General features: G+C 34.8%; 4 protein-coding genes and 2 long non-coding RNA genes across 9 annotated transcripts; 1 reads left to right on the forward strand and 5 right to left on the reverse strand.

Moving 5' to 3' along the window:
- Positions 1-927: 927 nt before the first annotated feature.
- LOC118060838 (UDP-glycosyltransferase 83A1) lies at positions 928-2,991 on the reverse strand. Its single transcript, XM_073403764.1, has 2 exons — positions 2,283-2,991; positions 928-2,087 (listed from the first exon to the last, which is right to left on the reverse strand). Exons 1-2 carry the CDS (start codon positions 2,836-2,838, stop codon positions 1,882-1,884), a joined length of 762 nt encoding a protein of 253 aa, XP_073259865.1. The 5' UTR covers positions 2,839-2,991; the 3' UTR covers positions 928-1,881.
- Positions 2,992-5,138: 2,147 nt separating this feature from the next.
- On the reverse strand, positions 5,139-7,352 carry LOC118060839 (putative UDP-glucuronate:xylan alpha-glucuronosyltransferase 5). The gene is made up of 2 exons (XM_035074126.2): positions 6,605-7,352; positions 5,139-6,091 (listed from the first exon to the last, which is right to left on the reverse strand). The coding sequence occupies exons 1-2, from the start codon at positions 7,350-7,352 to the stop codon at positions 5,148-5,150; spliced, it is 1,692 nt and encodes a 563-aa protein (XP_034930017.1). The 3' UTR covers positions 5,139-5,147.
- Positions 7,353-10,516: 3,164 nt separating this feature from the next.
- On the reverse strand, positions 10,517-12,407 carry LOC140954437 (uncharacterized). Of its 2 annotated transcripts, XR_012167677.1 has the most exons (4): positions 12,270-12,407; positions 11,103-12,150; positions 10,842-11,022; positions 10,517-10,651 (listed from the first exon to the last, which is right to left on the reverse strand). It is a non-coding gene; the product is annotated as an uncharacterized lncRNA (long non-coding RNA). The 2 variants fall into 2 exon arrangements; XR_012167676.1 differs by lacking the exon at positions 10,517-10,651 and having other exon boundaries at positions 10,703-11,022.
- LOC118060804 (cyclin-P3-1) lies at positions 10,909-12,656 on the forward strand. Its single transcript, XM_035074083.2, has 2 exons — positions 10,909-11,288; positions 12,107-12,656. Exons 1-2 carry the CDS (start codon positions 10,909-10,911, stop codon positions 12,327-12,329), a joined length of 603 nt encoding a protein of 200 aa, XP_034929974.1. The 3' UTR covers positions 12,330-12,656.
- Positions 12,657-12,678: 22 nt separating this feature from the next.
- LOC118060803 (mitochondrial Rho GTPase 1) lies at positions 12,679-19,929 on the reverse strand. Of its 3 annotated transcripts, none has more exons than XM_035074080.2 (15): positions 19,764-19,929; positions 19,248-19,462; positions 18,364-18,496; positions 17,872-18,021; positions 17,255-17,431; positions 16,617-16,883; positions 16,090-16,158; positions 15,846-15,901; positions 15,522-15,603; positions 15,013-15,224; positions 14,830-14,899; positions 14,595-14,707; positions 14,075-14,225; positions 13,465-13,651; positions 12,679-12,887 (listed from the first exon to the last, which is right to left on the reverse strand). In XM_035074080.2, the coding sequence occupies exons 2-15, from the start codon at positions 19,460-19,462 to the stop codon at positions 12,814-12,816; spliced, it is 1,956 nt and encodes a 651-aa protein (XP_034929971.1). In that variant the 5' UTR covers positions 19,764-19,929; the 3' UTR covers positions 12,679-12,813. The 3 variants fall into 3 exon arrangements, with proteins under 3 accessions (XP_034929971.1, XP_034929973.1, XP_034929972.1); XM_035074082.2 differs by having other exon boundaries at positions 19,248-19,484; XM_035074081.2 differs by lacking the exon at positions 19,764-19,929 and adding an exon at positions 19,561-19,710.
- Positions 19,930-21,093: 1,164 nt separating this feature from the next.
- On the reverse strand, positions 21,094-21,735 carry LOC140954380 (uncharacterized). Its single transcript, XR_012167574.1, has 2 exons — positions 21,661-21,735; positions 21,094-21,586 (listed from the first exon to the last, which is right to left on the reverse strand). It is a non-coding gene; the product is annotated as an uncharacterized lncRNA (long non-coding RNA).
- Positions 21,736-22,289: the final 554 nt, after the last annotated feature.

Here is a 22,289-nt window from a genome sequence, read left to right on the forward strand (position 1 = left end):
AAAATATAAATCAATGGAGATTTTTATGGTGATATTTTTTTTTTTTTTATCTATAGACTTTTTTTAAGACTATACCAGACCCAATTTTAAGTAAATTTGTTAAAAAATGACAAGATTCAAAGGTGTAGAATCAAAGTGAAAAAGGCATAGGAAATGAGTGGCATTTTCATACTTTTAACAAAACATTCATTATAGTCCTCTTATTTTTCAAATTATAAATATTAGATCCCTCTATTTTTTTTTTAATTTTCAAGCAAAATCACTTTTGATCTAAAACTTTATTCTTTTTTTTTTTTTTTTTTCTAATTTGAGAGATGAGAAACAAAGAGTTATCGTATTAAATGGAAAGGAGAAAAAGTCCTTGATTTACAATAATTTTATCTATTAAAAAGATTAATTTTGGTATCAACATATTCCATTCGATTAAAAAAACTTGATAGTTGAACCTCATTATTGATTTAATAAACTTTTTACCTCGTTTAATTTTATGTTTTTAGACTGTTTTTTGAGTTTTTTAGCTTGATATATTGTTTTTCTCTTAATGTTCTAAGTGTGTTTAATTTCAAATTCTTACCTTATTTTTTTAAAAGAAAAGGGATAAGATGTTTTGGGAAGAAAAAAGAAAAAAGAAGAGAGTTGGGAACCAAAAATCGACTGTTGTTACATAATGGAGGGACGAAATCAAGATTTTCTTCACCCTTGAAATTTTGAAAATCTTCACTTTGACCCTTGGATTTTTATTTTTATTTTTTCATATTTGTTAAGTATTTTGCACTCCCCAAAATCTCTTTTTTTCCCCTCATTCATCCTTCTAACTTTACTTGTTTTGAAATTAATCTTAATGATTTTTTAATCTTGACGCATCCTCTTGTGAATTCCTACTTCCGTCCTTGCCATGATGTAATGTCCATTACCGCTATCACGAGTCAAAATGTTCCGTCGTGTTATGAAACGGCCATTATTGCCGATACATTAACTTGATTAGAAACAGAGTGGCAGAAACAATCTTCAAAGCACAAGTTCTGCGACAAATTGTTCCAGATTTTTTGAAGAGGATCCACCTTCGGACAAGCTCATCTGAGCCAACCTCTTAATCTTGAGTGCATTTTCTCTTATACCACCATTGATGAGCAATTCATCCACTTTGCTTTTGATTTCATGCCTCGTAAAGATCCCATCTTCATCTGGCTTCAACTCCAAACCAACCTTCCAGCGATCACAGATGCAAGTCCTGACATAGAATTGATCTCCCATGTGAGGCCAGCAAAGCAGGGGAAACCCCATGCTTATGCCCTCTACGGTTGAGTTCCAACCACAGTGAGTTAAGAAGCATCCAACAGAAGGGTGAGCCAACACTTTTTCTTGAGGTGCCCACTGAACTATCTTTCCAAGCTGATGATCATCTGCTCCTCTATTTCGGAGACCACCACTAGCACTAGCAACCCCATGGCTCATGTCCGGCCGCACCACCCAAGAAATGGTCTGCTAATTCATCAAATTGATGAGAATTAAATGTCCCTGTGCTGCCAAAAGAGACATAAACAACCGATCCTGGTGGTTGTCTGTCGAGCCAGGTTAAACAAGTAAGGTCCTCTGAAAACATATTTCAACTAGGCCGATCGTTCGCAAGTAGTGGACCAATCGATAGTGTGGTTGGGAGTAAACCATCAGCTGAAGGATCAAGGTCGCGATACCAGTTAACCATCTAGGTGGTGGCCTAGTGGCGAAAGCTTGGGGCCAAGAGGTTTGCTCCCTTTGTGGTCTCAGGTTCAAACCCTAGGTTGCTCATATGATGGCCACTGGAGACTTACATGGTCGTTAACTTCAGGGCCCGTGGGATTAGTCGAGGTGCGCGCAAGCTGGCCCGGACACCCACGTTAATCAAAAAAAAAAAAAAAAAAAAAGGTCACGATACCAGTTGCACAGAACCCAGTTGGATGTTCTCAGAAAAGGCTCACCGGACCGCACTAATTCAAACCCAACCTTTTGCAACTCTTTGTTTCCCGGGACATTCCACACATAATCATCACTGCTCAGAGCTGGCAGATATGGTGACAACATAACCTTTTCCTTCTTTTTTGGAGTTCCTAGACATGGTTAAACCAATGAAAAATCTCCTAGTTAGAACAGCTACGCTGTTGCATAAATATGTTGAAATTTCATAAAGTTGGGCTCTATTATATAACTAGTTGATCGATCAATGGATATCCAAAAGCAAAATTAGCAGCACAGGACGCAATCCCTGCTTTAAAGAAGTCATAGTTCAAGAATTAGTTGCTTACCTTCAGCATCGATGATGCCAGCCTCAATAAGATGTGGTATTTGCAACACCATGGATACAATTCCTGGTGCTGATGAAAGAAATATAGCCCCTTTTAGCCCCATCTTATTTGCAATCTCCAGTGCCCATGCCACGACCAAATCAGCAATTACACAAGTGATCTTTTCATCCTTCTCAGACTCAGGTTGATTAGCCTTCTTGATGAATTCCTCCACATGATAGGGCATGACCTTTGCAATTCTCTCCAAGAACTTCACAGCATCTCTTCTCTCATGTAATTCTGTACTTTTCAGTCCATCAGGAAAAAAAACTGTCTTCACCCCCTCCTGATAAGGTCCACCCTGGATCTTTGGCAATGCATCCTTATTTCTTGATTGCTCACTGACAAGTTGATCAAATGTACATTCTGCTGTAAGAAAAGTGACTTTGACTCCAAGATCAGCAAGGCGGTATGCCAACTTCATCGTCGGGGCAACATGCCCTTGTGCAGGTAATGTAAGAATGAGTACATGAGCATTAATGGCTGTGCCAGAAACTTTAGAAAGACTGCAATCCATGAGCACTGTATCTCAGATTCTTACAAGCAAGTGAAATTAATCCTGCTATTGCTTCTTGCATGATGTGGTGCAGGTCTCTTATCTTTTAATTATATCGAAAAACTTCTTGTTGAATCCCTCAATGGATCTGGCCAAGCCATTAGAGTCCAAAACATCTTGTAGCCAGGTCACCTTCATGCCAGTTTTTTTTTTTTTTTTTTTTAACCAAAACGTTCTATCAAATGATGCCATGGACAATGCATGTATTAACATTTACTTGATATATTAACAATAGAATTGTTTTATTAAGTAAGTTTCATGCTTTGACATGATAATTATATTAAACTATATAGGTGGTATGCAATACATACTAGGATGACCTAATTTTTTTCTAATACAAAAAAACAATATCAAAGTTGCGAGCGATTAAAAAATAAAATAAAATCTGAGACAAGAATTATTGGCTTAATTGAGATTTAATAAGATCAATTAATTTAATAAAAAAATAAAAAATACAACAATAATAAACAAAATGATAAAAAAATCCAACTCAAGCTCATCCGGGGTAGCATATCATATATGCAACTTGGTCGTGACATAGGATAACTTCGTGCAAAAACAAATCGAATAAAATTATAAAGTTTAATTATCAAACAATGTAATATTAAAAGGTGAAACTAAGATAACAATTTTTTTGAAAAAAGCTACGAAAAAAAAATTGTAAGTCAAACCAAATTAACCCACTAATACCACGATCATGTGCATAAGATTTGGAATAGAAAGGAAAATAAAAAAATAAAAAGCACTAAAACCAATTCTTAATCAATTAAATGTTAAAAGATGAAATTAAAATAAAAAAATTAATCTTAAAAAAAAAATATTGAAGGATCTTATCGGATAACAAAGAAAAAAATAAATAAGAAAATGACAACCACATAAAAAGTAAAATGGAAAACATCCAAGCTCAATTTCTATAAAATAAAATATTAAATGATAAAATTAAAGAAAAAAATATAATCCAGAAAAGATAGAAAAAACCCTTCTCGAGTCTAGTTGGGACAACATGCAAAATCTATGATCTAGTTATAATATTAGGATAACTTTATCAAAAGCAAAATGAATAAAACTTTAAAATTTAATTATCAAACAACCCATAGTAAATAAATGAACCTCTTTAGCTAAGTTTTATAGTATAACAATTATATATAAATATACATTTCTCCTTTTTTATTCTAGGTTGATTTAATTCAATTTTTTTAAATAATTAAAATGATATTGTTTTGAATAAAAACAATTTTTTTATAAAAAAATTAACGGGTTAGGAGTCGGATTTTGATCAAATCGAATTTAGAATAACTGAAGTGAAGTTTTTTCTTTATCTTTTTCTATTTTAACCCAACCATCCAAACCCTAAATTAACCCCACAGACGGATTCAGGTTAATTTTACAACCATGATTGAACTTGTTGTATTCAAATTGACTTGCATGCATGGACAAGATACAATAGACAGGAACGCCAAAAGAAAATGATTTAAAAAAAATAAAAATTAGAAAACAATTGCTCATTGTTTATTGGCGTCGGAGAAGCAAGATTGGTTGAAAAAAAGTTTATTTTTACATCTGATGAGTCGTCAATGAATGCTAAGTCCTAGAATTTTCTATTGAGCCTATTTAAAATCTCTTAATAGATATATTTCAAGATAATCTGTATATATAGCATGCTTTCCCCCCCTAGTTTATGTGCTTCTATAAGCTAATTTAATGGAGGTTTGGAGAGACACAGAGCAGCAGCAACAATCAGTGCAATTTTGTATCTACAAAGATAGATAGTTTTGTAGGATAACAACCTGTTAAAAAATTATATAAATTATAATTGAAACTTCACTTAACAATTTAAATTTTTAAAATTGTTTTTAAATATAATATTAAAACATTATTAATTAAGCGGTCATGAGTTTAAATTTCATTACTCTTATTTTATTCAATAAAAATATAAATATAATATAATATAAATTTATATAAATTTCTAGGTTAAAATATTATTTTTACTGTATAATGTATTAGAGAATTAAAAGATATATTAAAAAAATTGGGAATGCATTGATCACACATACAATGTCAAACAATGAAACAAAATGTAATTATGTATAGAATGGATTCACAATATTAAACTTAAGCCAACCAATAATTGATGAATATCGGTTTATTCTCTGAAAAAATAATTTCTAATGTTGAATTTGTCAAAATTTTAGTACTAATGGAAAATCTTGATTAGCTACAATAATGCACTAGCTAGCTACAAGAATACATAGCAATTAATTTAATTTAATTTAATCATTAAGATGGTATTGTCTGGGATCTTTAACATTAATCTTCCAATGACCATCTGGCAAGCTCGCATTCTTAGCCTTCCCTCGCCATTTCCTTATCCTTGCATCCATATGCTTTGTGAGCCGACAATATTGCTGCAATTTCTTTGGCATGGCGTCATAAACCTGCCACCATCTCTTGTGAGCTGAGTCGCTGGCAAAAATATGGCGATCCACCATGTCCCAATTACAATCATAATCTTTGTAGCATGCCCATGGCTTCAATCCCAAGAAATGGATGGTGTAGGGACCCTTCTGCATTTCATGGTCTGGGTTTCCTTGGTTCTTGAAGATCTTGAGATAATTCAGCCTCGTAGGCAGCCGATGCCACCATGTGAAGGCTTCGTTGAGAAACCCTTGATCACCTCCATTGTATGAAAGCAACTTGTTTCTCTTTGACATCATGTCTTCAAACAAGCACGTCGACGGCTCGATCACCATGATCCCCGAGTTGAATAGCACCTTGTCATTCGGAGCTGCTGATAACTGTGGATAAGCAAAGAACTTGTCGATATTCTTGAGGACTATAAGGTCAGCATCTATGAAAACAACTTTTTCATAATCTGTGAGTTGCCAAAGCCGAAGTTTGCTGTAGTTCCATTCGTTGTACGAGTCTTTTCGAGCAAAAGGGCTTCGGATAGGTTGGATGAGCTTCGTCTTCCACCCGGCGGCTCTAAGACCGCCGAGGGACTCTGGACTTAATGACGAATCATGGAGGAGGACGAGGTCGTTAGTAGAGCTGTTTTGCATTATACTTTGAGCCAAAGCAATTGCTCCACAGACATAAGCTTCCGAGGAATGGATTACTGTTGCATACGCAACCCTTTGATGATACAAGATGTTGTCAATGGGTTTTCTTGCTGTTGAATATTGTGCCATGGAATGTCTCTGAGTTCCTTGGCTTCCTGCATATTAACAAAGATATAATCGTGTTTGGTTAAATGAATATAAACAAAGATAAAAGGAATATATATAAATATAAAAGGAATATAATCGTGCTTGGTTAAATGAATATAAACAAAGATGTAAAAACAAATTGCTTTTTATGAAAATTTTGAAATAAATTTGTTTTTTTGGAAATATAAAAAACATAAGAGACATGTTTTCTTTGTTCTAATTATCTCTTTGTTTTTTATTCCAAATAATTAATAAACAAACACTACTCAAATGATGTTAATTGTGTAAACTTATTTTGTGCTTAGTCATTTATTAAAAATAATGTTTTTAATTAAGAAACTGGAAAAATGGTATCTTCATGATGAAGAAAGTTCATGATTAATTGGTGAGTGAAGATATTATCAATCTCTTAATCTGATTTATTTTTATATTTTTCTAGTTTATCATCAACATGTATAGTTTGCTCCTAACGCAAATAAAATAAATCAAATTGAACAAAGACATACCTGTCAATAATCTACCAAGAGGAGCAATCTGGCATGATCCAACAGGCATTTGCACCTTCTGTCGAAGTCTCCTCAACTCAGGCTTGTACACCCAATAATCTCCTAAACGAGTCATCAAATCATCACACCTGAATATTTCTTGCATGGGTCCACAAGACCCCATGAAAACAACATACACCGTCCGATCACCGCCTCCCTTGGTCAATCCATTGGCCACTACAAGGTTAGCCACCACCAAGTTCACTTGCAGCCTAAACACATCCCTAATCCCTTGCTTCTCTGATCCGCTGCCACAAGGAACCCCAGCCAGGATAACATCTAGGTCACGGTAATCGTCTAGCCTAGGCATTGGGACCTCCGGGCACGACGGTTGGTGCCACCTGGCGTCTTCATCAATCCACTCTGGGAAAAAACTCTCCCATTTTAGCTCCTTGGATACAGGCCTGAAATCGACACTAACAGTCTCCACTTGTCCATGCATACGATCATATGCATGCTTGACGTGATCATCAACATTAACCAAGCCAATCTTGATCGGTTCGCTATCGGTTTTCTTCTCTATAAGGCCATCGAACCATGATTTCTGTGTATCGATTGATAAGGGTTTCTTAATGTCACGGGCTGCTGTTTGAGGGTGGTGATCAAGCTCACGGCCAGGTTTTGGCTTGAAAGAGAAGACGAGGAACATGAGGGATAGAGAGAGGAATAAGAGGGAAGTGATGAAGAGTTTTTGACACGAACTTTGGGGCTTAGAAGAGGCCATTGATCTTGATTGGCCTATACACACAGAACGTTTGCGTATATATAGTCAAGAGTATATTTATTTGCAAATCAAAATGAGTTTGGTGAGAAAGAGAGAGCATGGCTGCACGTTTGTGCTGTAAATTTGTCTTCTTGGCAGTATAATAATGTGTAATATATTACACTCACAGTTCTTTAATTAGATTTTGATATGGGATCGAGGGGTAATAATTAAGAACTTGTTTCGACGATCGACTTGCTAAAACTGGTAATATTGTTCTTGTAGGGAAATAAATTATAGAGGGATAATGCAGGGTGGTTGGTTGGTTGGTTGGGCATGCATGCTCTGTCCAGTTTTTTGATATATATATATATAAAGAAATTACGAACTGAAGTTTTGTGCTCAATATGTGTTTGCTTAAGAAATTAATAACATGAAAGATGTATAATGGAGACGTACGGAACAAATTTGATGTTATGGAGAATAATATTCATGGTGAAGAAAGAGACCACCGAAGAAGAGAAACTCGCTATGATCGATGATCAGTGTTTTAATTAATTTAGGAAAAGATAAAAATGAATGTTAAAACTCAGTGGATTTTCAGTGATGAATCTAATTGCTCGATCATATTCAATCCAAACCGAGCCGAGTTAATTACAATGAATGTTTTTTTTAAAAAAAATTAAATAATATTATTTTAATTTATAAAACTAATTAAATTTATAACTCATGAGTTAATCTAATAATTCAAACTCTTTTTTGAATCCAACCCCAAGTTTAATAACTTTTTTTTTTAATATAACTTTAATGCATTGAAATTTATGTCCACGTACATGATTTTTTAGTTTTTAGTACATGAAAGCATGGTTTTCAGACCCGGCCCGGTTTAAGGTCTGGGTTCTGGGTTTTGATCGGTCACTCCGGATTAATTCTCTTTTTAAAATCAAAATAACATCGTTTTTAGTAAAAAAAAAAAGTCAACGATAGCAACCAAGTTTTTTACCAGGTATTGCTGGGTCAACCGAAGTCACATTGAATTTTTTTTTTTCTTATTTTTTTTTTAACTCAGTCCGGTTTCAGCTCCGAATTGATCGGGTTCTAGGTCAACCCGTCAAGCTGGATTTTAAAACTATACGTAGAAGCCATTTCCACAAATAGCACTATATATTTGAAAAAAGAAAAAAAAAAAAAAGAAGAAGAAAGAAATCTACACATTTGGCCTCTTTTATTTTATTTTTCCTTTAATTTATAAACTGCAAATAATTATGTTTGTTGGAGGTTGAGGCATGGAATCATAGAAATTCCAGTGATAGAAACCCTAATCAAAGAGAGAGTAAAAGAGCACATAGAATAAATAACGAACACGTACGTTACCCAACTAAGAAAGGATTTTGTTCATGCATTGATCGATTTCATAGCAATTTATTTATTTATTTTTGGAATCATTATTGTGTAAAAATTGAAGTGCAGGTGGGTGTCATGGGCCCACAAGTGGGCCACTAGTACTTCATTGACCCGTTGGTTATGGAATTGTTTTTCTTGGTTTAAATTAATTATATATAGTGGGCCTGCGTAAATTTATTCAATACCTGAACGTGACACTTTAAGGGTTATCGGAGAATAAATCAATGCAAACAATTTGTTGCTAATAATATTAATTAAATTTTTTTTTTATATTAATATTCGTAACTGTACATATCTTATCTAATATCATGAATTATAAAAGTAACGACCATGTAAATTTTTAATACTTTTAAAGTTTGTAAAACTCGAACTAGTAATTTTTAAAAAACAAATTTAAAATCTGACTAGTTACGGTATATCCTATAATAATGATATGTCAGGACTTCTTTTTAAATATAACTATTTCTCATTGAGTTAACAAAAATTGTTTGATATTTTAGTTAGATTTACAAAGTTTTAAGCACATTTTTCTCTCTGAAAATAGAGATATGACAAGCTCAATCACGCCTCCCTTTTCATGGCTGTAACAAAAAATTACCTCTAGACAACTTGACAGCAAGCTCCTCCACGCTGCAAGCTTCAACGAAATTGTAAGAGAAGCACGTAAGGACATCCCCCTATTTCGATTGGATTTCATGCTGTCCACGTTTGCTGAGATGTCAATTTCTCGTATGAAAACAACAATGGCCACCATGACATGAGAGATTCCACCATTATTCTAATTATGTTGAAGGCTCATCTTTGATTATAAATGCATCTCTTAATTAATTTCTTCATCTTTCTTTAGTCACCATTTGATTAATTAGAACCCCAAGTTGGTTTTTCAGAGGCTTAATTATGTGCACGAACACAAGATTGGAAGAGGGGCGAGAAGCAAATTTAATGTTTTCATGGCTTTGGACAAAACGGGTTGGATAACTATTCTGATCTATCCTCAAGTCAAAACATTATGGCATTGCTTGGAAAATTCCTAGTGTCATATTTGAAGATTGAAGTCTCTAGTTCATGCAACAAACATTCTTGTTATTGTTCTTGTTTTTTACACATGTTATGATCATACAATGTTGTGGTAATCACTTAAACCTAAGGAATACTAGTTTTGGAGGGTGTTTGCCATAGTTATTAAATCTAATTTGGCTAATAGTTTAATTTGAAAAACCTACAATTGGAGTTTAATATGAATAGAATTTTAATTTGAATAAAAAAATACATTAACCTGATAAAACTTAATTTACTTAATAGATTGATCCATAATTTCATTGATCCAGTCAAACCCAATATAAACTTGATTGGGTTAATATTAAGGAATTAAAAAAAAAACTAAACAAAGTTATATTGATAGATAAAATTATTTATATTTACGTGGTGAATCATTAATCTAAATGTTTTAAAAATTTTTAAATATTAAATTGGATTTGAAAACTATGATTTATATTTCGTAATGTCAAAATTAGTTGAGGGCGCTTGTGACATGTAAAAAAAAAAAACCCTCTAATCATCAAAAAAGAAACTAAGAACTCCAAATCTGATTCATCTCCTTACAAGCAGCAAGTGAAGACCAGCTTTACAAAAAGTTATCCATGCTTGACATGGCCTGTGCCTGAAACTTTATCCTGGTACTCCTACTATGCCTGGAATCTACATCGATGTTCTGTGTTTTTTCTACTTTTGTGCAGCACATGTATGCACCTTAGCGCATGATAGCGGAGTACTCCTTTTCTGCTGCTTGTCTTTGAGAAACTTCTGTAGTGCTGCTATGTAAAGGCTTGAATAATTGTCCCATGTCCCAGTTGGCCCACTTGGAATAGAGTCTTTAATTTCTAAGGTCACATCAGTATGTTCAATGTAAACTTTACCTGAAAGAAAAGAATAGCTTGGAAAAAGATGCACTTCATCTTTATCCCTGGTTTTGGCTATGGCAATGTTCTTATCAGAATAGTTTTCAGACAGAGAAGCTAGCTCAGATATGGTCGAACCCTAATCCTTACAGTATGATTTTCAGTTATTTGTAGGAATCAGACAGTAGTATTAGTTCCATGGTTTTACCTCCACTATCTTCACTAATGCGAGTATACATATTTGCAGCTTTGATTCAAGTCTGGCGCTCAAAGGTATGGCTGCTGAATCAGAAACTTTTATGGCTTTGGGTCTATCAGATGAATCCAGTAGAGGAGGTTCGGGAACTCCACGGGTGCTGGTGCTTATTGCATCTGTTCTCGAGAAATCCCTTCAAAAGAACGAAAAGCTGTTAACTACGTCAAGAAGAAAAGATGCTATTACCATCTTCCATGGCTCAAGATCTCCCACCTTGAGCATTAGACAGTACATCGAACGCGTATTCAAGTACTCGAGGTGCAGCACTTCTTGCTTTGTTGTTGCCTATATATACATCAACAAGTTCCTTCAGCAAACGGGTGCCTCTCTTACCTCCCTGAATGCACACCGTCTTCTGATCACAAGCATCATGGTAGCTGCAAAGTTCTTGGATGACGAGTGAGTTCTTGCATGATTAAGCCAATTGTGTTTTAATATTCACTGTAGCTCAAAATCATTGATTGTCATTTGGGTTCATGTCATCAGCCAGTCCTCCATAAGTATCTTTCGTGATTGGTTAGCTTCTTATCTCTTGAAATGTCATTAGCTTCGTCTTTAACAAGGAAATAAATTCTAAAACAAGTAGGAAAATAAATAAATACACTTCTCAACAGAATTGCAATCCATCGGATCATCATCGATCATTATTATCAAACATGGTGGATTCTGCTAGATAACCGTGTTGGCATGGCACGGGCAGTCTTTTTCTTGAGCTTCATTTTGTCTATTTGATCCACAATGAAAAAAATAACACTCCGTAGAACGTTTTTGGAAAAAATCTGGAGTGTGTTCAGACTTGTTCTTTAAGTGTTCCAGCTGCTAGCTTCTGTATGCATTTCTGGTAATGGTGTGAGCCGTGTGGCATGCAAGACCTAGTTAGAGGTTGAACGTCTTTGGTCCTCGGAGACAGGGTGGTTGCCGGTGTTGTGAATGCCAAGTCTACATGTTTTTTTTTGTTTTTTTTTTTTCTATTAAATTGGTCAGCTAATTTTGGGCGGCAGACCTCCTCTCGAGCTATTAACTGACTATACTTTCGAGTTAACTAGTTTGCATTTAGATTTGAAATCGACCGTTGTAGGTATAGGGGGGGGAAGGTAGGGCAAAATTAGGTTCTGTTCTTATTAATCGTACCAGTGGTATAGTTTCGGCAGATTGTCCATGCAAGCTTATCTTGAAACACCATGGAAATTCGATCTATAATCCACTCAATCTTGCAGGTGTTATGACAATGCCTATTATGCCAGGATTGGAGGTGTAAGCACTGCAGAAATGAACGGAATGGAGATGAAATTCTTGTTTAATTTGGATTTTAGGCTCCATGTTACAGCTGAAGTATTCATGAACTGCTGCTTGAAACTGCAAAATGAAAGTGGGGAGTACCAGAATGTCCAGGCCAATCCAAGCTCGTGGCCTCGAAGAAGGCCAGCAAGACAGAGATGAGAGGAATCATGCTCCCAGAAATGCAGGTTACAGCAACAAATCCATGGTGAAAGCACTCTTTTCTTCTGCTAAGCAAGAACAATTTAGAATGGAGCTGAGTACATAACTATACATGGAATGTGAAGGTTTCCTGATCTGCAAATAGCAAAAAAAATCTCACCATCATTTAGCACATGGTGTTGAAGCCAGAAAATATAATGACAGTAGTCATATCATAAAAATCTGTAGCAAAATTTTTATTATTGTACAAACCCTGCACAATAACTGACTTTTCATGGTATATCTGTTGCTTTTTTTTAATAATTAAAACTCTTCCATTGGGACCGATATAAACCCTATTGGATGACGAAAGAGTTGGAAGGCAAATCATGAGAACAAATAGGTTTATGAAATAATTCTCTACGGGCGAGTGATACAGCCAAAATGACATACTGGACGAGACCATGTGTGACTTGCATCTCGTTAATGGGTGGATCTTCGTTCTTCAACCAGATGAGTTCCTTCTCGCAGCATAGACTCGGTACGCTGCTAGCCCAACAATGGCCACCGTAGCTCCAACTGGAATGGTGAAACAAAATTATTAATATGGTAGATGATTAACAAGACAGACAAGTGAAAGGATTTCATTTAACAGCAATAAATTGATTTTTATCCACCAAAGACCAGCAGTGAGATGAAATATGGAGCCATAATCTAAAGCAAGTACCAAAAGACACTGATATTTAGATGATTTGGTGTTGGTAAAAAAAATATTTTGAATGTCTGCTAATGTGGCCATCCTGAGTTCAATTAATTCCTGGCAGTTATATCAAAATCCTTTAAGTCAGTCTCGGTGAATAAAACAAGTTGGAAATAATTGTGTCATCCCATAGACTTTTAGCATTGACACCAAACATAATTGCAGAACATCCTACGATAAAGAAGAATGGCTACACAGCTCCTAGAACAGAATAAGCTCACTTTCTATAACATCCAAGCCAGAGTAAGAACATAAAGTTAAAAGAGTTTACATGCAAAACATGATTGCTATGAGAAAGTAACTGAAAATGCACAATACCCAGGGAGATGTTTAAAACCGAGCAACCTTACATTTTTCAAGTGCGAGCAATTCTAGGAGTTCCAAAGACCAAAATACCTGAAACAAACATAAGAGAGCGGTTGACGAGACGATTGTATTGCTTGCGACTTCTCCCTGCTTCAGTTTCAGGAATGCTCAAATGTGGGTGCTCGGCTGCAGTTACAATCCTACGAAACACATTATTGGTGTCGCCCATCTTTGAGCTGATGGGGATAGGAGCCTCTATTCCCATATCCTGACTAACCTGCAAACTCAAAAACTTACAATTAAGGACATTGTTATAGTTTCAGAATCAATAGTCCATCCAATCACTTTTAGATCCCAAAAAGGACTGCAGAAAAATCTTCAAAGAGTCTAGTGCCTGGAAAAAGAGAGAGAACAGTGAAGGGGGAATTACTGCCCAGCAGGCAAACAGGCAACTTGTAATTGATACTCACTAACACCCAACTAGTAATCTAAATGTGAAGAACAGGGCCTGAATAGCCACAGAGCATTATTAGCTAGACATAAATTGTCAGCCAAACTAGAGAAATCTGCAAATTTATAATAAAGCAAAAGGTTTCAAAACAAAAACGTAGACAGAAATTTCATGATAAAAAATTTGATAAAAAGTCATCTGTTGTCCCTAAATCTACCACCATGGGAAAAGAATCAGCTTCGTAAATACCCTGGTAGATTCCTGTATTGCCATTGGAAATGAGTTCAGATCATCTTTAGCTGCAACAATTAGGCAAGGCACCTCATATCCAGTATCCTCACCATGACCGGCAACTTCCACAAGCAATTCGGTTGCTCTCTTCCACGAGGACTGATCAGAGCTGCAATAACATTTCATACCTTAAATGAATTGAATTTAATTCTTAATGACATTCCAAAGCAACAAGGTCACATTACATTCTCAGTCTTTATAAACCTTTGGTCAAGGTTCCTAGCTATGTTGGAAGGCATTTTCTCCTATTAGGCAGCCATGAACGCATCATCAGCCTATGAATTTTTTTTAAAAGCTTTTCATTCACATATACAAAATTTAATATATGCAATCAATAACCCGTATATGGCAAGCTAGTAAGAAATTTGGAAAAACAAACTCACGTGAAACAAACTATCGAATTCCCATGCCATAAAATTAAGAAATGTTCCCTTAAAAGAGGTGACTGAACTGAATTCAACAGACACTACTCTGTTACCTGTCATAAACAAACACTGCTATGTCACATGGAGCCAAAGACTCCTTGTTCAATAATAGTTTCTTAACCCCATCCTCAGGAATCTCTCTCAACACAAGGGTTTTCTTGATTCCCTGCGAACAAAGAGAGCAGCAGATTCAATTGGAACAAAAAATGAGCTGCAGTGTGATTAGACAATGTAAACAATCCAGAGTATGAACCAAAAACATATTCTGACAGCTGCAATAGCACTTACACCAGGTAGATCAACAACATGAACCGCGTAGCTTTCCTCAGTGGTTGGAGCATAATTATCATAAAATGGTCTGAATATAAAATTAACAAGCTTATATTAATTAAAAAAAACAATTACGAGGAAGAATACAGACAAAAATAAATATAATTTATATGAGTTTCTACGAGATGGGTTGAGTTGAACCTTCCGATAAAAGAATTCACTAATGCAGACTTTCCAGATTTTTTTGGTCCAAAGACAAAGCAATGGAAAACATTTCTGTCTGACTGTTGCTTCTTGCGATCTAACCGTCTTCTCCTTGTCAAGCGAACAGCAGCAGTAGGATCACCAGAGTATCCAATGTAGATCAGATTCTCCACAGCTCTAGATGGATCTAGAAGAGTCATAAGGGCCCACTGGAATATATATTTGTTAGTAAGCATACACACTTATCAAGAAATTAGTATTCCAAACATTCAACTGGAACTATTTTTGTAAAAAAAAAAACATCTGTTAGATTGATTAGCAAATTCCATCTGATATGTCTGTCACATATCTTACACACTCTTCAAATCTTTAGACCTTATATCATATCTCACAGGCATGAGACACCCGAAAAAGAATTGTACAGAAGGAAAAGAGGAAAGCCAACCTCACTCGCTCTCTCTCACACACACACAGAGGGAGAGGGGGAGGGAGGGGGGGAGAGATACCTCTGACAAAAAAGCATTAACTGATAGCCCGCTCAATGCAGTTTTCTCAGCAGCATCTTTATATGGAGGTTCCTCCCACGGGCTGAGGTTGAGAAGCCAAGTGTCAGTGCAACACAAATAGTTACAAATTGACAGAAAAGTTAAAAAATCATTTGAGGAAGGATGCAGACACTAGTGTTGGGGCTTGAGTTAATTAGTTATAGATATAACATGCTAGTCCATTCTTTAAGCCAGATGAAGAGAAAAATGACAGTTGATGAAAATGCATGTTGAAAATTATTAAGGGAAACAACGTAATGAAATTTTACTAAAAAACTACAGTACCTTTCTGGTGCAGTAGAGAAAATATCCTCTAGTTCTGCAGGTCGCAAATTGTTATCCTGGCAGTACATTTTCATACAGTAAGAATTAGATAATTCAGAATTGCTTAGCAAGTTGAAAGACTACAACTAGTCGTGGTGACCGATATAATTGCTTAAAACAGAACAGAAGCTTAGTTAATTACACTTTCTTGTTTAATTACACTTTCAAGACCTCACTAATGATAAAAGCACAGACTGAAACATACACCATCACTGTCAAACAACTCATAGATATTCCTCAAGTACTCAACAGCTTCACTTGTGAGTTCTGCACTCTGCACAAATGACAATAAAAGATAAGCGAATTGATACAAACAATGGATACTGCAAACAGACCATAAAATGACCATCAAATAAATCCTTTTTCATAAAACTCCTTGTAAGGAACTAAGCTTAGAAAATACCTTCTTCCACCCCTGGCCAGTTAAAAAAACCAAGTATATTTTATTAGCTAATGTCTTGCGCCCAGGGATGATCAACGTCCTAGAAAAAAAAAAACTACAGCATGCATCATAGATTTGAATATGGTAAACTACAGCATGCTACTGTGTATGTTATTTTGATGCATCAAGTGTAGAGTTAATTAAATGTCCAAAAAACCAGGCCAAAAGAAAGAGTAGATGCTCGACTAGAAACCTATTGGCTAGTTTAAACTCATGGAACTCGTCAATCTTTTAGACTTTTACCACCTAATAAGATTAACTATAATGCATGAATGGTCAACCTGTATTACCTGATCAGGAGCACGTTTGAATGAGGGAATTAGTTCATCAGTAAGTTTGATATCATTGTTGTAACCAAATTTCCTTAGCACGGTCCAAGTTGTCTCAAGGCGCCCTTTTTCTATGAATAATGCATGGAGAAAGAGGAATCCTGTCAGTGTAAGGCCACGTTCATTGACTCCCCTATCATTGACTCCTCCACCAGGCAACTTTTCTTCCACAACCTTCTTAACACCGACTATCTCGGAAGGTTGTAGCGGAGCATTGAAACACTTGACCTGATAAAAATTAAACACTATTAGCTCATTCAAAAACCCTAAGCCCAAGATATTGCAACTTACAATATTTGAACATTAAAAATCGTATCTGTGTCCAACCCATCCCACTGCGAGACTCAAGCTTTGGAATTGAGCTTTTGCTCCTCACCAAGCACAAGAAGGATATACCAATTAGCCATTACATCAGTGACAGCATAACAAACATCTGAAGACTGTTTTCGGATATTACAAAGTCAAGTTTGGGCTGCCAGAAATAAATGTCCAAGCAATGGACTAATATGGAGGTAAAAAAAAAAGATCAAAATACATTTCCTTGCCCCCAAAAATAATAAAATAAAAATAGGAAAATGAGGATAGGAACATAAAAATACCTGAAATTCATTTAATTCTGCATCACTAAGGGCACCATCTCTATCAAGATCGCAAAGAATGAATATACGCTTCAAGGCTCTAACACACCTGGGCTTCAAAGTTTGTGATTCCTGATCAAATAATGGACCAGTTGGGTGAAGTACTGCCTTTTGAGCATAGTAGAAAACCTCAGGAATCTGCAGAAAAAGGAAACCAAAATCAGAAATTGGATTGTCAATTCCAGAGCCCCAAGATTACCAACCAAAAACTTCAGACCAGAGGAATCCATCCAACTAGTTCAAAGATTAACATATATCAGATCCTAGTTATTTTTTTGGTTTGAAAATAATACATTAAGAAAATAAATGTTACTGTTATGGGGGGGGGGACTCAAAACAACATAGGAACTCCGCATTGAGGAATCATTATGAAGGAAGGCATACTATGATTATAGTGGACAAAAAATTCCTTCAAAGTGCAAACTGCACATACTGTTAAAACAATGTTACACCGCAATGGCAAAATTAAATTACTGACAAAGATTCATACAGCAGTATCACGTTGCAGTGACCGGATTAGATAACTCCAAAAGATACATGCAATAGCATCTATAAAAGCAATTGGACAACCAGCGTACCTGAATATGTTTGAATGCTGAGCACTCAATACAAGTTTCAATCTCTCGGAATTGTTGCATTATTGGAGACATTACTTGCTCCAAGCTCACCTGCTGGTTCTCATCTCTTAAATCCAACTTACAACCCACCACTATAACTGGTACCTTAACCTGCTCATCATTCACATTACCATCAGAAACACATATTTCTCTCCACCAACAAGCTACAATGAAAGATATTCCATGGAAAAACAGCTACAAGGTTCCAGTTGCTCCAAATGACTTTACATTGCCAACAAAAACTCATTACAAAGAATTCTTCTCACAGCAATACATGACTTAGTAGGATTTGACTGAAAACATGTCCATTGACATTTTTTATGGTGACAATCTCTTTACAGATTAAGAACAGATCTTTCACAGATATGTGCCAATCAATATAGTGGAAGTCAGGTAATCTGTGTAAAGACACGCACACACAAACACAGAGGGATGAGAACAAAGAATTTAAACCTCTAATTGACGAAGCTCAGGAAGCCAAAAGGTACTCAATCGGTCAAGAGTTTCCGGCCTATCACATGCATATGTAAGAACAACTGCATCAGCTCGCTTCAATTCTTCAGCAACTTTACCAGCATCCTCCACTCTGAAACACACAGAACAATTGCACAATCATTATTTAATTCAGAATGTTACTTTGAATAATGAATGAAAATGGCATTGCACCTCCTCTTCCCAACCAAGAAAAATGGACTGCATGCAATCTAAATTTTTTAAAAGAAAACAAAACTTGAATGTGGAACTTCATGTCCAACATTTAGCAATCCTTCCAAAAAAGATCTCCTTGGTTCATTCACACAGACACATCCAGCCCCAATGAACATATGGTTCTTCCTAACTCGGCCAACAAAATATACAAAACTCAAATGTCAGTTCCTTCTTTTGCGCAGATAATTATCAATAACCAAACAGAAATGCAGGGACACAATTTACCATTACAAAACTTGACTCTTTTTCCTTTTTGCGCTTCAAAAGTTGGCTTTCGCTTTCTAGTCATACCAGCTTTCAAAAACTGAGAATGCCCACTAATTATATTACCTCCACTTCACCCGGAAAAAAAACAAAAAGCAGCACTAGTACCAAACAGGGTTCAAAACAAGCTTTAAACATCTCCAGAGTTTCCCACCAGCTATAACAGCATTACAAAAACTTCCATTCTTTCCGTACTCCCAAAACCAAATACACTATAGCAACTCAAATAAACAAGCCCTGATTAATTATCAGAAAAAAAAATTGATACTTAGCTATTTTAGCTAATTAAGCTTACCATAAGCACATAAAACCATATTTCTACACATAAAAATATACATACAGGGAGGACTGTGTGTGTGAATTACTTAGATGAGGTATCAATGATGGTGATTGGAACGCGGTCAGGGTAAAAATCATCGGGCATCCGAGTAGGTGGAAGAACCGGCGGGATACTGGACGGGAAAGTATCGGAGATAGCAGTGACTATCAAACTAGACTTGCCGGTGCCTCTGTCTCCGGCCACCACGATTCTCACACCACTTTTAACTCCTGGATTAGCTGCGGCAGCTGCTCTCGCCATCTAAACGACAAAAACACAGCCACTGCAATCAAGAATCGAATATCCAAAACCCTAAATAATCAAAATATCCACGAGAATGGCAAAACGGTGTAAAAAACCTGGATTCGAAGGGATAAATAAGGAAATAAAAATACGAGAATTCTATGAAAGGAAAACTGTTACACAGAGGAAAAAGTGAAAATTATAGTTTTCTGTATGGAGGTTTCTGGATGGGTTGTTGGTGGAGTGGCAAAGGTGTAAATATGTGAGATTAGGGGTGGTGAAGAATGCAAGATCATAAATAGAGAGGACTAGGAAATACCTTGAGGTTTTGTTTGATGAAGAAGTTAGAAAGAGAGGGTAGGGGGCACCAGAAACCCTAGATTTTAGGGGTTTGTGGTGGGGGGGAAGGTGGCGCGGGCGGGGGCTTGGAGAAGAAGAATGGGAAGCGTAAGCGAAGGTTCACGAGAGAGTGAAAAGGAAGGAATACTGTGGTTTTTGTTCTTTAAAAAAAAAACAAATTATTTCTTGGGGTTTATTAATTATTTTAAAATAAAATAAACCGGAAATATTTTTATATTTTTTTGATGAGTCGATAAAAAATTTACAGTTAATATTTATTCAATATATAAAAGATAAAAAAGAAGATTCAATAGATAAAAATAAACACTAAGAAAAGAAAAAAAAACATGATAAAGAAAATTTTATATATAAATATATATTTAAATAAAAATATTTTTTTATTTTTTATAATATACATTTAATTTTCTCTTTTTTTATATTTAACTTTTTTTATTGAGTAAATATAATAATTACGAATTTAGCATCATAAAATTTTCTTAGCATAAACATCATTTAGTGTTTTTTTTATTTTTCTTGACGATGAATTTATTTATCCTCTCATAAAAATAAAATATATGCTGCACCCTTAAGTATTTGTTGCTGTAAATCACATTTTCCCATTCCTTAGAAAACAACAATTCAGTACATTTAATTTAGTTTCTTAAATATAATGAACTGTGAAAAGGATGAGTCTACTTTATCCCTTAATAAATCATTTTTCAACTGTTACCTTCTTTTATTTTTTTTTCTTTTTTAGGTAATCATTTCCTTTTTCTCTTTTCCCTTGTGGTAAGCAATTGGAACCGGGTTATCTTATATAACTAATGGGGTATGGTTTTTTTTTTTTTTAATTATTTTTTATAAATATATTAAAATAATAAATTTTTTATTTTAAAAATTTATTTTTAATATTAACAAATTAAAATAAACAAAAAATATAAAAATAAATCTTAAAAAACCTCCCTTGTTAGAATTAGGAGGCTATTGAGATTCATAATGTTTTTTAAAAAATTTTAATTATTTTTTTGTTAAAATTAAGTGCAGTTTGTATTTTTTAGATCGTTTTGATGTGCTGATATCAAAAATCAACCGCTATCATATTCTCAAACACCCTCTAGATTTGTCTTGAAAACTCGATCAATCTAGACTTAAATTGAAAAAAAAAATAAAAGAAAATTCATTTATCCTAATTAAAAGTAAAGTTAATCCGGTTGAAACTCAACTCTCTACTACTATTATTATTTTTTCAATACAGTATCATTTTAATAAAAAATATTACAACGATCCTGGAACTCAAATTAGATGAGGAATTGAAATTAAAGCTATGCCTCTTATCAAAGCTTATTGGGTTTTTTTTTTCCGCGAACAACTTTTGTTCTATAAAGAGACTCGAATCCATACAAGGCATATAGCAACAAGGAGGAGGATTGACGGCAATTATAGCAACAAGCCAAAGGGTTTGGCCTAAAGTTGGATTTTGATGTGAAATGAAGCACTGTGGATGAGGCAATTTAGGGTTCATGCATTGACAAGTCGACTATAATGACAATGCGTGGACATGGTTTTTAGGAAGCTTCAATGATTCAAAGGACAGGGCTTCCTTCTACAGTGAACCATAACTTTACCTTCAAGCTGCCTCCATGCTCTTGATTTAGGTCGTTGATGAATTGTTCCCCTGGCCTTTTCTTACAGCAGTACCAGGTAGGGGAGCCTTCTTCGCTCATGAAAAAGCAGAAACAAAAAGCTGGGAAGCGGCGGCCATAAACCACAGCAGCAACCACAGTTATGCTCCAGTGCTAGCGCCTGAGCAGCCCAAAATCACCAGAAAAGAACGACACACATTTGAGAATGATTTTTATAAAAAAATTCATGGATACCCGTTTCCAACGACAACATCTCACAAGAACCCTTCTGGTTAGTTCCCTCTGCGGGTTGAGACCTCGATGTCTACTGTCAAAGGAGAATTTCTGTCAAGGAGGAGTTAGATGGAGTGTTTGCTTGTGTATTTTAAAAGTATTTTTTTATTTTTTATTAATTTTAAATTAATATTTTTAAATTATTTTGATTTGTTAATATTAAAAATAATTTTTAAAATAAAAAAATTATTAATATATATTTTAGCATGAAAAGTTATTTGAAAAATAATCACAATTGTGAATAAATTTATTCATCATAATAATTCATAGAAATTCGTACGACAAGAGAAGAGATTAATGCACCATTTTTTTTTATTTAAACGTATTTTAAAAATATATTTAGTTTGATAAAATATTAAATTAATATTTTAAGTGTTTTTTAATATTGATTTGAATATAATACTATTAAAAATAAAATAAATAAAATTTTTTTTTAAAAAATATCCTGTATCACATTCATGAATAAATTATTAATTTTAGAAACTATGTCATGAATTTGCTGCTTTGTTTTTAATCCTTACTCTAAATAAGGACTTAATTGAAAGATTTGTTGTTTTGTTTTTAGCTCCCTCTTTTCCACTTATAATCAC

This window comes from Populus alba, chromosome 13 (genome assembly GCF_005239225.2).
Source record: "Populus alba chromosome 13, ASM523922v2, whole genome shotgun sequence".
NCBI classification, from domain to species: Eukaryota; Viridiplantae; Streptophyta; class Magnoliopsida; order Malpighiales; family Salicaceae; genus Populus; species Populus alba.

Coding starts and splice junctions, on each gene's coding strand:
- LOC118060838 (XM_073403764.1), bottom strand. CDS start 2,838: ATGGATTGCAGTCTTTCTAAAGTTTCTGGCACAGCCATTAATGCTCAT. Junction 2,088..2,282: donor TGGCATCATCGATGCTGAAG/GTAAGCAACTAA, acceptor AACCATGTCTAG/GAACTCCAAAAAAGAAGGAA.
- LOC118060839 (XM_035074126.2), bottom strand. CDS start 7,352: ATGGCCTCTTCTAAGCCCCAAAGTTCGTGTCAAAAACTCTTCATCACT. Junction 6,092..6,604: donor ATGCCAGATTGCTCCTCTTG/GTAGATTATTGA, acceptor GTTAATATGCAG/GAAGCCAAGGAACTCAGAGA.
- LOC118060804 (XM_035074083.2), top strand. CDS start 10,909: ATGGCTGCTGAATCAGAAACTTTTATGGCTTTGGGTCTATCAGATGAA. Junction 11,289..12,106: donor GCAAAGTTCTTGGATGACGA/GTGAGTTCTTGC, acceptor TCAATCTTGCAG/GTGTTATGACAATGCCTATT.
- LOC118060803 (XM_035074080.2), bottom strand. CDS start 19,462: ATGGCGAGAGCAGCTGCCGCAGCTAATCCAGGAGTTAAAAGTGGTGTG. Junction 17,432..17,871: donor CAGCATTCAAACATATTCAG/GTACGCTGGTTG, acceptor CTTTTTCTGCAG/ATTCCTGAGGTTTTCTACTA. Junction 16,884..17,254: donor CAGAATTAAATGAATTTCAG/GTATTTTTATGT, acceptor AATTTTTATCAG/GTCAAGTGTTTCAATGCTCC.